At 40.3% G+C, this 12,870-nt stretch overlaps 1 protein-coding gene across 1 annotated transcript; it reads left to right on the top strand.

The window, feature by feature from the left end:
* The first annotated feature begins 2,778 nt into the window (after window positions 1–2,778).
* On the top strand, window positions 2,779–11,738 carry ANKRD22 (ankyrin repeat domain 22). Its single transcript, XM_015866849.3, has 6 exons — window positions 2,779–3,104; window positions 7,138–7,329; window positions 8,692–8,799; window positions 9,083–9,160; window positions 10,244–10,342; window positions 11,074–11,738. The coding sequence occupies exons 1-6, from the start codon at window positions 3,084–3,086 to the stop codon at window positions 11,149–11,151; spliced, it is 576 nt and encodes a 191-aa protein (XP_015722335.1). The 5' UTR covers window positions 2,779–3,083; the 3' UTR covers window positions 11,152–11,738.
* The last annotated feature ends 1,132 nt before the right edge of the window (window positions 11,739–12,870 follow it).

The raw sequence follows: 12,870 nt of genomic DNA, 5'->3' as shown, positions 1-12,870 counted from the left end.
CATATAACCTTTTGAATATCTGTTATCATCATTGTATCATTCCACCTTACAAGGGGTAGTGCTGTGTCTCCTGTGCTCCCCTGAGGAGCAGGAGTAGGTCTGTTCAGAATTCTCTGAGGTGCTCAGGGTGCTGGTAGATGGTAGGTGATGTGGTGTGGGTGAGAATCCACTCTCAGTTCTGGACTATAAACCTCTCTGTATGTTGTAAGTTCAGTTCCTAGTGGTAGGTGCTAGATGAGGTGTTTCATCTCTTTTGTGTACATTTTCTCTATTACATGGGACAAACGCATTTTGTTTTTATATTGATTATTGTCTCCAGATAGCGATCAAATGGATTTCATTTACCACAAATCTTGCTTGAGGAATCTGGGCTTAACCTCACACCCAGGAACACCCACAGTACCTGGATTACTCTTACTTGGGGTGTACTGCTGAACCCTTGGTGTGATCTTTCACCTTCTGGATTATTTTGTAGGTGAATGGCAGAACATGTGGACACAGTGAACTGAGAAGTTAGAAAATCCCGAAATAAGCTTAATTACAATGTCAGGAATGTTTCTTGAGGTGGGTGCTCTAGTCACTGATGTGCAGGCTCCCTCATACAGCTGCATTTCCTCAGTCCTCAGTTGCCAGGTTATAGCTGCAGAGATGTCTGTACACTTTGTACTCACAGAGTAAACAAAACAGTTGCTGATATGTGGGTACAAAGGAAGAGAAAGTACCTGCATCTCTCTAACAAGTGGTTTCTCTCTAACATAGGTACATAAGGCAAATTACTGTACGTTCAGATGCTAGGGTAGCCTTATGACAGAAAATCTTGGTTCAGGCTTCTTGTTCTTGATAACATGAGAAAACAGAAACAGGCCAAGCACTTAAAGAAGAGGATAATGATTTAATTTAAGCAAAGATCAGTAATAATTAAACAGAGAAATGACTATTTCCGATTTTCATGTTTTTATGATAACACCTCTGTCTCGAGTGGAATGTATAATACTAATATACAAGGGAGATAAAAGCTTGTTTGTAGCAAAATCAGCCCTGTAACTGTTAAAATATTCCTAAGTAACTCGCACTGCCTTCTAAATTGTGTATCCAGTGATCATCCTCATGTTTCTTATCTTCCTAACATACCTAACCCTACCTCCCTACCCATCTTCACCAAAATACCATAAAACCCAGGAATACAATGCAAGAAAGAAACAAACCCCTATACCAATCCCTATACCTACGTTCTACTGCTAAACACAAATCTTTGAGGTCTTTTCTGGATGAAGGAGCTTTCTGTATGAATCTTTAAGGCTATTTTCTGATTAGTTCAGCAATTTTCCAATACATTTTCTCAGCTGCATCAAGGCCCCAAACAAAATCAAGATGTCCCCAGAAAGGAAAATTCTCTTGGTAATAGAGATTATTAATCTGAGAAAGTAGTTTTGACATGTCTTTGGGATCTGCAAATTTGTCTTGTCCACCACTCCAAACTGCAATGGGTGTGCTTATCTTCTCTATCTCATATGCAGGAGGAGTAGTCTGTAAGAAAGGGAGGGCATCTGAGTAAATGCTCTTATATCAGAAACTGTGTTTAGAAAAATGATTCTGTGCAGACAATGAACTTCTGTTAGTTGTCTACAAGGATCTGCCTGTGCTTTTTGCACTTAATAGTGTTAGGTTCAGGTGAAACGTTATCTCAGATCCCTCCCTCCTTCTTTCTGCAGCATGTGAGGTCATGTGTTCTTAGCTTTTCCAGGACCAAGGGAAATAGTCTCAGGGAAACTGTATTGCCTTACCTGGTTGTATTTCTGCATGTTTACCCTCGAGCCATAGTCAAAAGCTTGGAATTGGTCTGCATAGGATAGCTGTAGTTATTGAACGAAGACAGATAAAATTGAAGTGTTAAGAGAGAAAGCAGAGTGCTGGTGGTATTTTCCTCCCTGTGATTGAACACGAGAATCCACACAGTGGAATGAGAGTTCCTCCTTGCCCTTCCTCCAGTGGCACGCTTTCCCAGGTACTGAGGATGGGCCATAGGATGAGTGGCTTTTTGCCCTTGCTAACATTCTGTCCTGTTCCTCAGCTGCCACCATTGGGATGTCTTATTTTTCAAATTTGGCTGCAGTCATTTCTGTTAGTTGTGATGTGGGGCTGTGTTTGGTTTTCACATTGGGAAGCAGACCTGCCTAGAACCTGTCACGGCTATTATTAGGTTTGTAGCTAAAATGTGCTTTGGGGTCTGATAGTGAAAGGACAGTTTGGGTAATGGTGTGGGAAGCAGTGCTCCCCAATGAGTCTGTTTTGCCCACGATGGTAGTTTGTGAATCAAACTCCCTGTCCTTGTCTCAACCCTTGCACCTTTTTTCACCATATTTTCTCCCCCTTTCCTTTGAAGCAGAGAGGGTGAGAGAGAGGTGGTGATATTTAGCTGTCCATCAGTGTGAAACCACAAAAGGAGGCTATGGTGAGTCATGCTCAGTGTTTGGACAAGGCTAGGAAGAGATGAATGAGCAGCTGTTGAAATAGGCTGGTCTGGTTAATAAGACACTGAAACTAATTATACCAGGAAATCTCTTTAATAGGGTATGGGATCTTACTCAGCCTACCTCTGAGGTTTCCTTCTAAAGAGTTTGGGATTTATAAGCAGAAAGTAGTCTGAGTGGCAAACTGCCTATCATTCTTAGTTACTTCTTTTCACCTTTTTCCCTTCCTTTCTTCACTAGTGTATTTTTCTTCCTTCTCTCCTCCCTCCCTACCCTCCATCCCCTCCCCAGCCTATTTTGCTGCTTTCCTTTTTTGGTAACCAGAGGCTCTTGCTGCAAAGATGACAAAGGGAAATGCTTCTCTCTGTTGTAACTTGTTCTGTCAGTCTCCTGTAGGCTGCTGTTCCCACGTTTACCTTGCTGGGCTGGGTTTCTGAAGACAATTGTTTCATACCACCAAGTAGAAAGCACAGAAGACAAATGTAACTTAAGAGTGATTCCTGTGTTTTAAGTTAAATGTTAACCAGATTCAAACAAGTTCAAGATCATTTCGAGTGACGTTAACTTGCTTGGCTGGTGAGCAAGAAAGAACTCAAGCAGTGGAGAATAGGCATGGGGATACTTTATTCAGAGGTACGTGGTCATTTTCTGCACAGTATCTGAATCTATTGAAGCTGTGGATGTATGTTGGTTTTAGTTTGTTCCCTTCATGCTGTCATGTACACGGGCTTAAAAAATATGGCAGTTCTTTTCCTTTGGAATACTGTGCTTTAGCTATTACATGGAAGTGCCGTTTGTAGGAGCAAAATAAGCACAACAACCAGTATAATTACTGTGGCTTTGTAGACGTTTGCTCAGCATTCTTTGTTCTGTGTTGAGATCAGAGTGATTTTGAGCACTGTGCATGGATAACTATGAACTGCAAGCGGACTCCTTAACTTACACTGAATACAGAAAATAAAGCTGGTATTTAAAGAAACATTATCTAGGGAAGCTTTGGTGATTTAAAAGAAATTTTTTCGCTCTTATGAGTTTTTTCCCAGAATGTAATTACATCAGCACAACCACGGATTTCAGCATTGCTACATAAGCATATTCATTATTTCATAAACTTTCCATTTACACTCTAGGAAACAAATGAAGATTTCAGTTCTTTTTTGATTGTGAGTACAACGTGTAGCACTGCTGCTTCTCTTTCTGGAGATAGCATTGCGTCTGTCTATTTAAAAGGTCACATTTTCATCCTGAAAGATGCTCTTAATTTTAAAAGGCTATTCAATGAAATCTTTTCCTTCAGTGTTATAGGGAGCTTGAATCTGCACATTCACACACTGATGGGATGAGTAGATTGCATCACATTCTTTGTTGTCTCTCTCCAATTTGGCTACCCAGAGATAGTATTCTACAAGAAACCAGTCATCTAGTAGAATTAAAATGGTTTTAAGGGAGTTTTTATATGCGGTGTTTTCTGTGCTTTCTAGTTAATAATTTTATGCAGTGGTTTCTTGTCTTGAAGTGCTCTTAGTGCGATGTTGGTTTTTTTGTAAGATAGTGTTTATTTATAGCTGATAGAAATCTATAGACGTGTAAATAGAGTGCAAGCTTTATTTGCTGAGAAGTATGGAAGGGATATTAGTACAGTCATCAGTATCTCAAATATGGTTTAAATTTTCACATTTAGTTTGTAGAAGGCCTTTGCATGAATTTTACCAGACAGGAAAAGGCTGTGAATTGATTCAGAATATCTTTATAACATAAAGTAGTTCCTTTTTGCCTAAACAGCTGCAAATGTCTGATGTAACTTTGGCTGTCCCTTGCAGCTCTCAAAAGAGAAGGCAATTACCACTTGAAGTTCTTGTCCCAGCTTTACCTTTAGCCGCCACCCTGGTGACTGAATGCTTTGTCCTTCATGTTGTGACTTGAACCTTTATCTTAGTATCTCAGAATCATTTGGTTTGGAAGAGACCTTTGAAGACCATTCAGTCCAACTCCCCTACAATGGGTAGGGACACCTACAGCTTGTTCAAGTTGCTTAGAGTCCCATCCAGCCTGACTTTGGGTGTCCCCAGTGATGGGACACCCACTAACTCTCTGGGCAATCTGTTCCAATGCCTCACTGCCTTCATTTTAACAAACTTTTATTTCATATTTGGCAGAACTTGCTGGTCAGCTAGCTGGTGGTTTATTACTACTTCAGCAAATCTAAGCAAGGAACCACTGAGAACAAGTAGGAAAATTTAAATGCACAATTCATCTGGATCTGAGTAAACTACCAGGTACTGATTCCATCCATGTGGCCTATAACTGATACCAGAAACAGTCAGTTCTATAGGGGTGTTGTCCTTCTATCTGACAGCTAATTTTTTTGGTGATCTTGCACTGAATGATTTTAGCCATGAAAGTTATTGCTTAACCTGTGTCCCTATTAGCATGCATTTTGTGTGGTGTCATGCTGTTAGGTACATGGTGTGTGGCATTTTGAGTGGTTCTGCAGGACTGTGATGGTGGAGGCAAAGGGTTTTGCTGTGTCTGAAGAGGCGCTCACTTCCTCTTTACCTAAGATCAAGTTCTTGGAGTAGGTCTGTTAAGAGTACTCTGGGGTGGTTAGGTTACTGGAAGCTGGCAGGTGATGTGGTGTGGGTGAGAGTTCCCCTCAACTATTTGCCTCTCACCTCCTTTTAGATGTTTATAAATGTTTATCAGATCCCCCTCCTCGGTCAGCCCCCTCCCCCCCCCCCCCCAGTCATCTTTTCCCCAGACTGAACAGAACCAGGTTACTTAGCCTTTCCTGTTAAGGAGATGCTCCAGGCCCTTTATTTTCTTTGCTGCCCTCCGCTGGACAACTTCTAGGAGATCCCTGCCTGTTTTGAACTGGCAAGCCCAGAAATGGGCAAGGTACTCCAGACGTGGCCTCACTAGGGCTGAATAGGTAGGGGGGAGTCACCTCCTTCACCCTGCTGGCTCTCTCTATTACACCCCAGGACATCATTGGCCGTCTTGGCCACAAAGGCACACTACTGGCTCATGGCCAACCTGTTGGCCACCAGAACACCCGGGTCCTTCTCCACAGAGCTCAATACTAAATACTATTGTGATGCCCTGAATACTACTGTGATCAAAACAGTGTGCTCATAGTTGTTTGGCTTCCTTTGTTAAATATCCTGCTTCTATCTTTGCTCCTCTGGTCTTGTTTGTCAGGTTTGGATGTATATCATACTTCAGAGCTATGGTCTTTTCACCTTTAATACATTTTCTTTAATTAAAATAGACATTTCATAGAATGCAGATGTGCAGAATAAAGATGGGCCTTAGGAGAAGCCCACAAAACCTGTTTGGTGTGTGTGTGATGTTTTTTGTTTGTTTTAATGAATGGAATGTAGTAATTTATTAAAGAGATAATTCTAAAAAAGCCACCCCCCACCCCCCCCCCCCCCACTTCCCTGGAAAGGTAATCGTTTAAAAGATACTTTAAGTACCTCAATTACCCATGTTTTAGCTGGTGAAATGGTTGGGAATTGCTTCCTTAAATTATCTGTGCTTGGAATGTTCTGTTAGAACTGCCAATTTCAGAAGATAAAAGAGAGTGTGTGACTCTTGCATGCCTGTCTCTGTGGATGACAGCAGTTCTAAGTAATGTACTCTGTAAGGGTTTAGCAATTTCATCACTATTCATGTTTGTAGAACTAGATTCTACAGTAGTGTAAGGTTTAGAAAAAAGTTCTGTGGGTCAGTGAAAATATCAGTCAAAAAATACCTTGAAGTCAGTGGCCGTGAGGCGGTGTGGAAAGAAAAACGCTACAGTGTGTCATCTGATGACGTTAGCTGCTGGCATAGCAAGAATCCGAGTAGAAAGGAGTAAGGTTGTGTAGTAAACGCCTGGGATTTGAGCTAGTGCTCAATCAAGCAGCAAATCTCCTGCATCTTTAAATGAACAGAGCTGTATTTAAAAGCAATAGTGACAGTCTACTGACAGACTGCACTGGAGCTTCTCTTCTGTGGATGTGAAGGTGTAGTTCTAGACAAAAGCATGAATAAGAAAGAGGTTATTAGCCAAACTGATTAATTAAATGGCACAGATATACAAGGTTCTTATGCCAATAGGCCATTTAAAAGGGGGATTTCTGCTCTAAATCATTAAAACAGATTTTGGGTTTTTTGTTTGAATATTTGTTTTTCTGAAAGAAAAACAAACAAACCCTTTTGGCTCAACTTTCACCTGCATGTGGTTCTGCTCTGTGAATTGATGAGTCAGGAATGACACCTCTTCTTCAAGCAGTGCTCAAACAAAGGAAAAGTTTGCTGTAAGCTTGGCTAGGTGTGGGCTTGTCAGGGCTTGCTGCTTGGTACGGTAACCAAGTCCTGTCAGACCAGAGGCCATCTTTAATAGCTGAAAATGAACCGCATTTGTTTCTTGGACTATAGAAATATCATCCAGAATGAACAGAAAATTCATTCTACTGTAGGCGGTCCGTGTCGAACCTCACGCTGAGCTGTAGGGCAGCCTCGGGTGTATCTCGTACCGCCATCTTCTGGAAGATGCTCGGAATGACACCCTCGGTCGTGGCAGCCGGGGGGGCTTTGTGGTGTGCAAGCAGAAAGTCGGGAAGGACAGTACAGAACTGTTACTGAATGGTGTGTGCTGACAAACATTCTCTTCTTTCTTCAGCCCATTTGTCAGGCAGCTTATAATAACGATTTCAATGAAGTTCAGCTCCTTTTGGATAAAAGCAGCAGCTACCTGAATATCCAGGACAGCTTTGGTGGAGATACCCCCTTAATCTGTGCATGCAAGCGGGGCAACAACAGAATAGCTAGTTATCTGCTTAAAAAGAACGCTGATGTCAACCTTAGAAACAAGGTAAGTGGTCACAGACTCAGCCTTTGCACTGACTGCTCTTTTGAGTACATATTTGTGAACACTAGCAGTACTGCTTATCCTTAGTTTCGTTTGCAGTTCAGGCATGTCTAATCCTGACATTGTAATCCAGTAAACATCTATGTTTCTATTTATTTCCTTATCTCTTTTCCCAAGTTGACAGTGCACACAAGATGTAATAAGCACTGTCAACTTCAGTTTCTCTCTACGTTTGTTTCCCATTTAGTCAGTGCTACATGACATCCCCAGTCCCCAGTGGATCCTGCCTGCAGCACTCTGCATTCATCCTGCCCTCTAGCTTATATCTGTTCTTTCTGTAGCCTTTCTTTTCCATCTGTCTTTATCTTCACCCTATACTTAAAAGGAAGATCTGAAGGACAGACTGTCCATTCCTCTCAACATTTAGTAAGTTCCTATGCACTCATACTATTTTACGCCTCTGATGTCCAGCACATATTTTTTCACAGCAAATGTGTATGAGGTCAGTGGAATGTTCACTTTTATCTGCTCTATTTGATTCAGATAACTGTCTCACCTCAAAGTCCCTTCAAAATGGTTTGGTACTTTGCAGTGAGATGGTTCTTGTTGCATTGGCAGCCATTTCTTAGCCTTGTGTAGTTTTCTTAGATTATTTTCTGCTTCACCTTCACAGATGGAATTAAGTCCTTGGGTGCAGAGCTTGACTGGTGCTCAGAACTGAGAATAGGAAGCAGAGGATTATGCAGAAAGGCTTCTGAGCTTATTTTGGGCCATGATATAACACCATAACCTAATTTTCAGACTCCAGTTTAGTGAGTTGTAGGACACTTGACATGCAGCTTCCTTAATGTCCAAGTTAACAGCTCTTTTTCTTCAGTAGATACAATATTTGAAAACTGTTAAACTCTTCTCACTGGAAGTCTGCCATGGGTGTTGTTAATTTCCTGTTTCACACAGAGACATAGAAGAGCTAATGTCATCTGCTTCAGTAACCAAATCATCTGTAAATGAGAAGCTTCAGGGAATCTTCCTACTGATTTAACTTGCTGGGTCAGGGTAGACTTCCACTCTGCAATCTTTCTCTCAGCAGTCAAGTCTGCAGCTGTATTCATGAAATCCTTTGGATCTCCCATCATTCTTGCATGTGGAGCCTAAATTCTGTGAGTCTGTATGAGTCAAATGTGCATCCACTTGAAGGAACTGCACGTGCCTTTTTCTGCTTGAAAATCAGAGAACTACTTCTAGTTGATAACCTTAAAAAAAGAAATGTTTTTGAAATACAGAAAGGTTTCCAGTGTTGTCAATATTACACAAACATAATCAGAGAAGTAATTTTGATACTAATCAGAGTTATTTTATGTTTAGAAACACCGCACTTGTCTGCATTATGCTGTCAGAAAACGGTTCAGCTTTCTTGATTATGTGCTCATCATAATCCTCATGCCAGTTTTGCTTATTGGATATCTCCTCATGGTGAGTCTGGATGAAAGCAAAAATCCCCTACACATTTAATTCTCCCCTAATTGCCTTTCTTATGGGCTGCTGTTTTGGAGCAAACACTTATGAAGAGCAACAGAAAAAGCAAAGTTTTTGCTATGAATGTAGCTGGTGAAGGGCTTGTGTCACTGTATTAGTCTGGTATTTGCAGAAGCCAGACACTTCTATTTCAGAGAAAATAATATCTAACCAACATCTACTTACTTGTGTACGCAAGTGAAGTTTCTCACTGTGTAACTTTTCCCCTTCCACCAAGCAGATCTCAAAGACGAAACAGAATGAAAACCTGGTCAAGATGTTGCTTCAAGCTGGAGCTGATGTTAATGCTACAGACTGTGTAAGTGGATTTATACAAATGTAGATGAGTCTTGTATGCATGCAGTGTTAGTAAAAGCAGACTTAAGTCTTCTAGCTGCACAACACGGCTTTCAGAGTAGTATCAGAGACTGAACTGATAAAACAGGAAGATTTGGTGTTTGTCCTTGACACTGTAGCAAACTTTTTGTGATGTACTTAGAAATAATTCTCCACTGACAGCTTAGTGTAGTTTTTTGATCAAACTTATTTTTCTATGTTCTATGGAACAGTTGTTCCAAACATAGCATCTAAAACCTAGCATGACATTGTTAGACGTGTGCTTTTACCATATGCTTTGACCATTGTGAGTATCAACTTCTTGACTGCTGTGGTGTGTACTCCTGGAGGGAGTGTTTCACTGGGTTTTCAACTTTATCAGGACCTTTCCAACCAAAGTCATTTTAAAAGCAAATACAGGCCAGCTGGGTTGAAATACTCGTGTATTAAATAGTAATCCTATAAATAATCTGGTGAGATAAAGTTCTGAGTTTATCACCATTTCTGAGCCCTTAGGCTAAGGCTGATCTCTGGGCAAAGGTCATGTATTAGAGCTAGACCCTGTGTCTTTTCTTTTCTTGGTCTTTAGAGTGTGCTGATCCTGACACGTGTAGTGTTTGTGTTGACTATTCTGTTTTGGTGTGGCAAAGCGCTCCTTTCCTCCAAAGTACAAAAGGATAAACTACAATATTAACAGAAACCAAATTCTAAAATTCTGAGGTTTGAGCAAAAGACATCAATTAAGAAATAGTTATTGACCTAAGGATCATGGAGTCCTCTGAAGTAAGGATCTGTTGGCTTATACCAATAGCTGATACCTGCTAATGGTATCAGACTTGCTTTAGCAGCTGCATCCTAGAAGAGGATTTTTTTTTTCCTATTACTACACTGAGATTACGTTTTATTGTGTTTCGGATTGGAACATGAGATTATATATATATTTTTTTATTCGTCCAATTCTTAGGGTAAAATTATAAGGTATATGGGGAGATTGCTAGCACTATTTATCTAATTTCTGTTAAAGAAGGAATAAAGCTAAAATCCATCTGCTACTGTTTCCCTTCAGTCTGGTAGCACAGCCCTCCACTATGCTTGTGAAATGAGAAATCAGGCAGTCATTCCTCTATTGCTTGGAGCTCACGCAGACGTTTCTGTAAAGAATCAGGTAAGAAGATGAAGCTAATAACTGGGTAACCTTATCAGGAGGGTGAATCAATATGTTGTAGGCCTTGGTTGGTGTGTAGCAATTTAGAAAAACCATGAAGTGCACAGCTTCCTGGCAGCAGACTTGTTTGCTGTGGGGTTTAAAGCAGTATTTGCCCCACTGCTTTTATTGGCAACAGCAACTTTAAGCCCAAGTTCTTCATGCTGAATTTCTACCTTCAGCAACATTCTACACATTCACTGGATTGGTGAATCTACTTAACTCAGAGCTATGCTACAGTTGTTCCTAAGATGCAGGATGCAGAGAAGTTTTAAGAGCCTTCCAAGGAGCAGTGTGTGGCACCAGACACCGTTCTACTGAAAGGGACTAAGTCCAGCTGCTGCTGCTGTCCTTTAAGAAGCTCAAATACTGTCGAAAGACATATCCAGGAGTATCTGTATTGTTTAGTTGAGACAAATGAAGTTAACTGCCTTGCACCTGAAGTTAGCTCTTAATTCTGCAATGTCTTTAGACATCATCCCCAGGGAATGGTAGATTGGCTGTCGCTACTGGAGCAGAGGCAAGGATGCTGCCCTTGACTTCAGTAAGAGTTCTGTTAGACCAAGCACATCCTGAAATATTTTCTTGAGGTCAAGGATGTGACAATGAAATTCATGCAGAACACCAAGTTCAGGGAAGTTCTTTGTACTTATATTTATCATGTTCTGTTGTATTTCATTTGTTTCTTTCAGGATGGGGAGACTCCTTTAGACATTGCAAGAAGACTACAGTTCAGCAACATCGAAAGCATGCTAAGAAAAACTTCCTAATGCTTGGTGGGACTTCATCAAGGACTGTTGGAAGTGCAGAAAATCACTCCATCAGGCAATACATCCTATATAGCTGCAAGAGTCCTTTAGAGGGCTGTAGACTGATAACTGATAGATACTTGGTCCAAATTGTTGTAGACTTCGACTGTTTTGTATGAGACTTGTGAGTATCCTCAGGACTGTGTGGACTGAAAGTTTATTTGATTTTACTAAGCTGTGAATGAGCACAACTGCATTCAAAATATTGCTCTTCCCATTCACTCCTCCAGTTTTACTGCTTGACTTGCACAGATAAGGCTTCTGGAAACCTAAGCACCACATGCGATAAGTAGCTAATGAAGAAATAAAATATCCTTTACAGTCTGTTACAGCTCCCTTAGGGGATGCAACTGAGCAGTATGCCACAGCAGTTTATACAAGGTCATTTTTCTGACCTCTTTCACTTAGTCATTCCCGTGGTAGGAAAAGAAATACTGTTCAAATAGATTGCTCTCCTTAGCACTTCCTCCTTCTTTCCTACAAATTTCACACACCTTAATTCTCAAGATGTTGCTACGAGAGAAGGATTATCTTATGTATTTACATTATATATATATATATATATATATATATATATATAAATCAAGAAGAGATTGAATTATTGGAGTTCAATAAAAAAGACAGTTTCCAAGTTGCTTTAATACATTAATAAATAACAGTAAAAATCTGTTTGAAGCAAGTATTTTGCCTACCTTTCCAATATAATAAAAATTATTAGATGAAATGAAACAGTGAAATGCTGTTGATGAGAGTCAGATATATTATTCTCAGGGAACTGGAAAGGATAGTATGCTCTTAAGAGTGGTGCATGCAGCAGAGAATGCACGTACCAGAATAATAATAATTTATTCATGAATCTTTTATTGCATAGGTAAAGGCAGTAGAAAACTAGCAGCGGTAAGCAATTTGTTAGCATGGCCTGCCACTTTGTGGTTTAATAATGCACTTATAAATGGGAGTCTGCTTTCAAACACTGCTGTATCTTGTTTCCTTGGTCTAACGGATCTTTATCTCTCTTGGCAGTTTTGGCCATTTTGTGTAAGCTGTCATAAGTTTGGAAGATAGGCACTGTGATCAGCACTGCTAATGTAGAGGTGACCACTTTGTGTGTAACTTGTGAACAGGTACTCTACCAGATAAACATATATGTCAGTAGATGTAAAGTCATAGTATCGTAGTCCTTGCATGGCGCCATAGATTGAAGATACTATATCTTTCAGCTAATGGCTTGGAATGGAAAATCATTGACTGCTTTCACATATTTCAGAAATTCCATGAACAAACTGTGGCCAAGACACGAAGTTATGTAGAATTCAAACCAATAGCGCACAGTGCTTTCAACAAATTAATTGCACATGTTAAGATTACCACATGAGGTAACAGCTGTACTGGTTGGAGTGTGGCTTGCTTTATGTATGTGCATCCTCTTATTCCTCATCTACAACCCATGGTCATTTTAGCTGGGGTTTTAGATTGCATGAACAAACCTTTGGGTGATGTGTGGCAAGGAGGGCAGAGAATACTTGGATAAGTCCAAAAAACAGGGTTGAGATTTTTTTAAATTTTATTTTATTTTTAATTGAATTCCTTGGTATTTGGAAATCACTGATTGCCTGCTCCAGCTCTTGTCACTGAAGGTTTCTTGTTCATCATGGCAATGTTAGTAAGTATGAGGAGGGA

This window comes from Coturnix japonica, chromosome 8 (genome assembly GCF_054131305.1).
Source record: "Coturnix japonica strain WE chromosome 8, WE-NBRP24, whole genome shotgun sequence".
NCBI classification, from domain to species: domain Eukaryota; kingdom Metazoa; phylum Chordata; class Aves; order Galliformes; family Phasianidae; genus Coturnix; species Coturnix japonica.
This window is presented reverse-complemented; position numbering and strand designations above follow the sequence as displayed.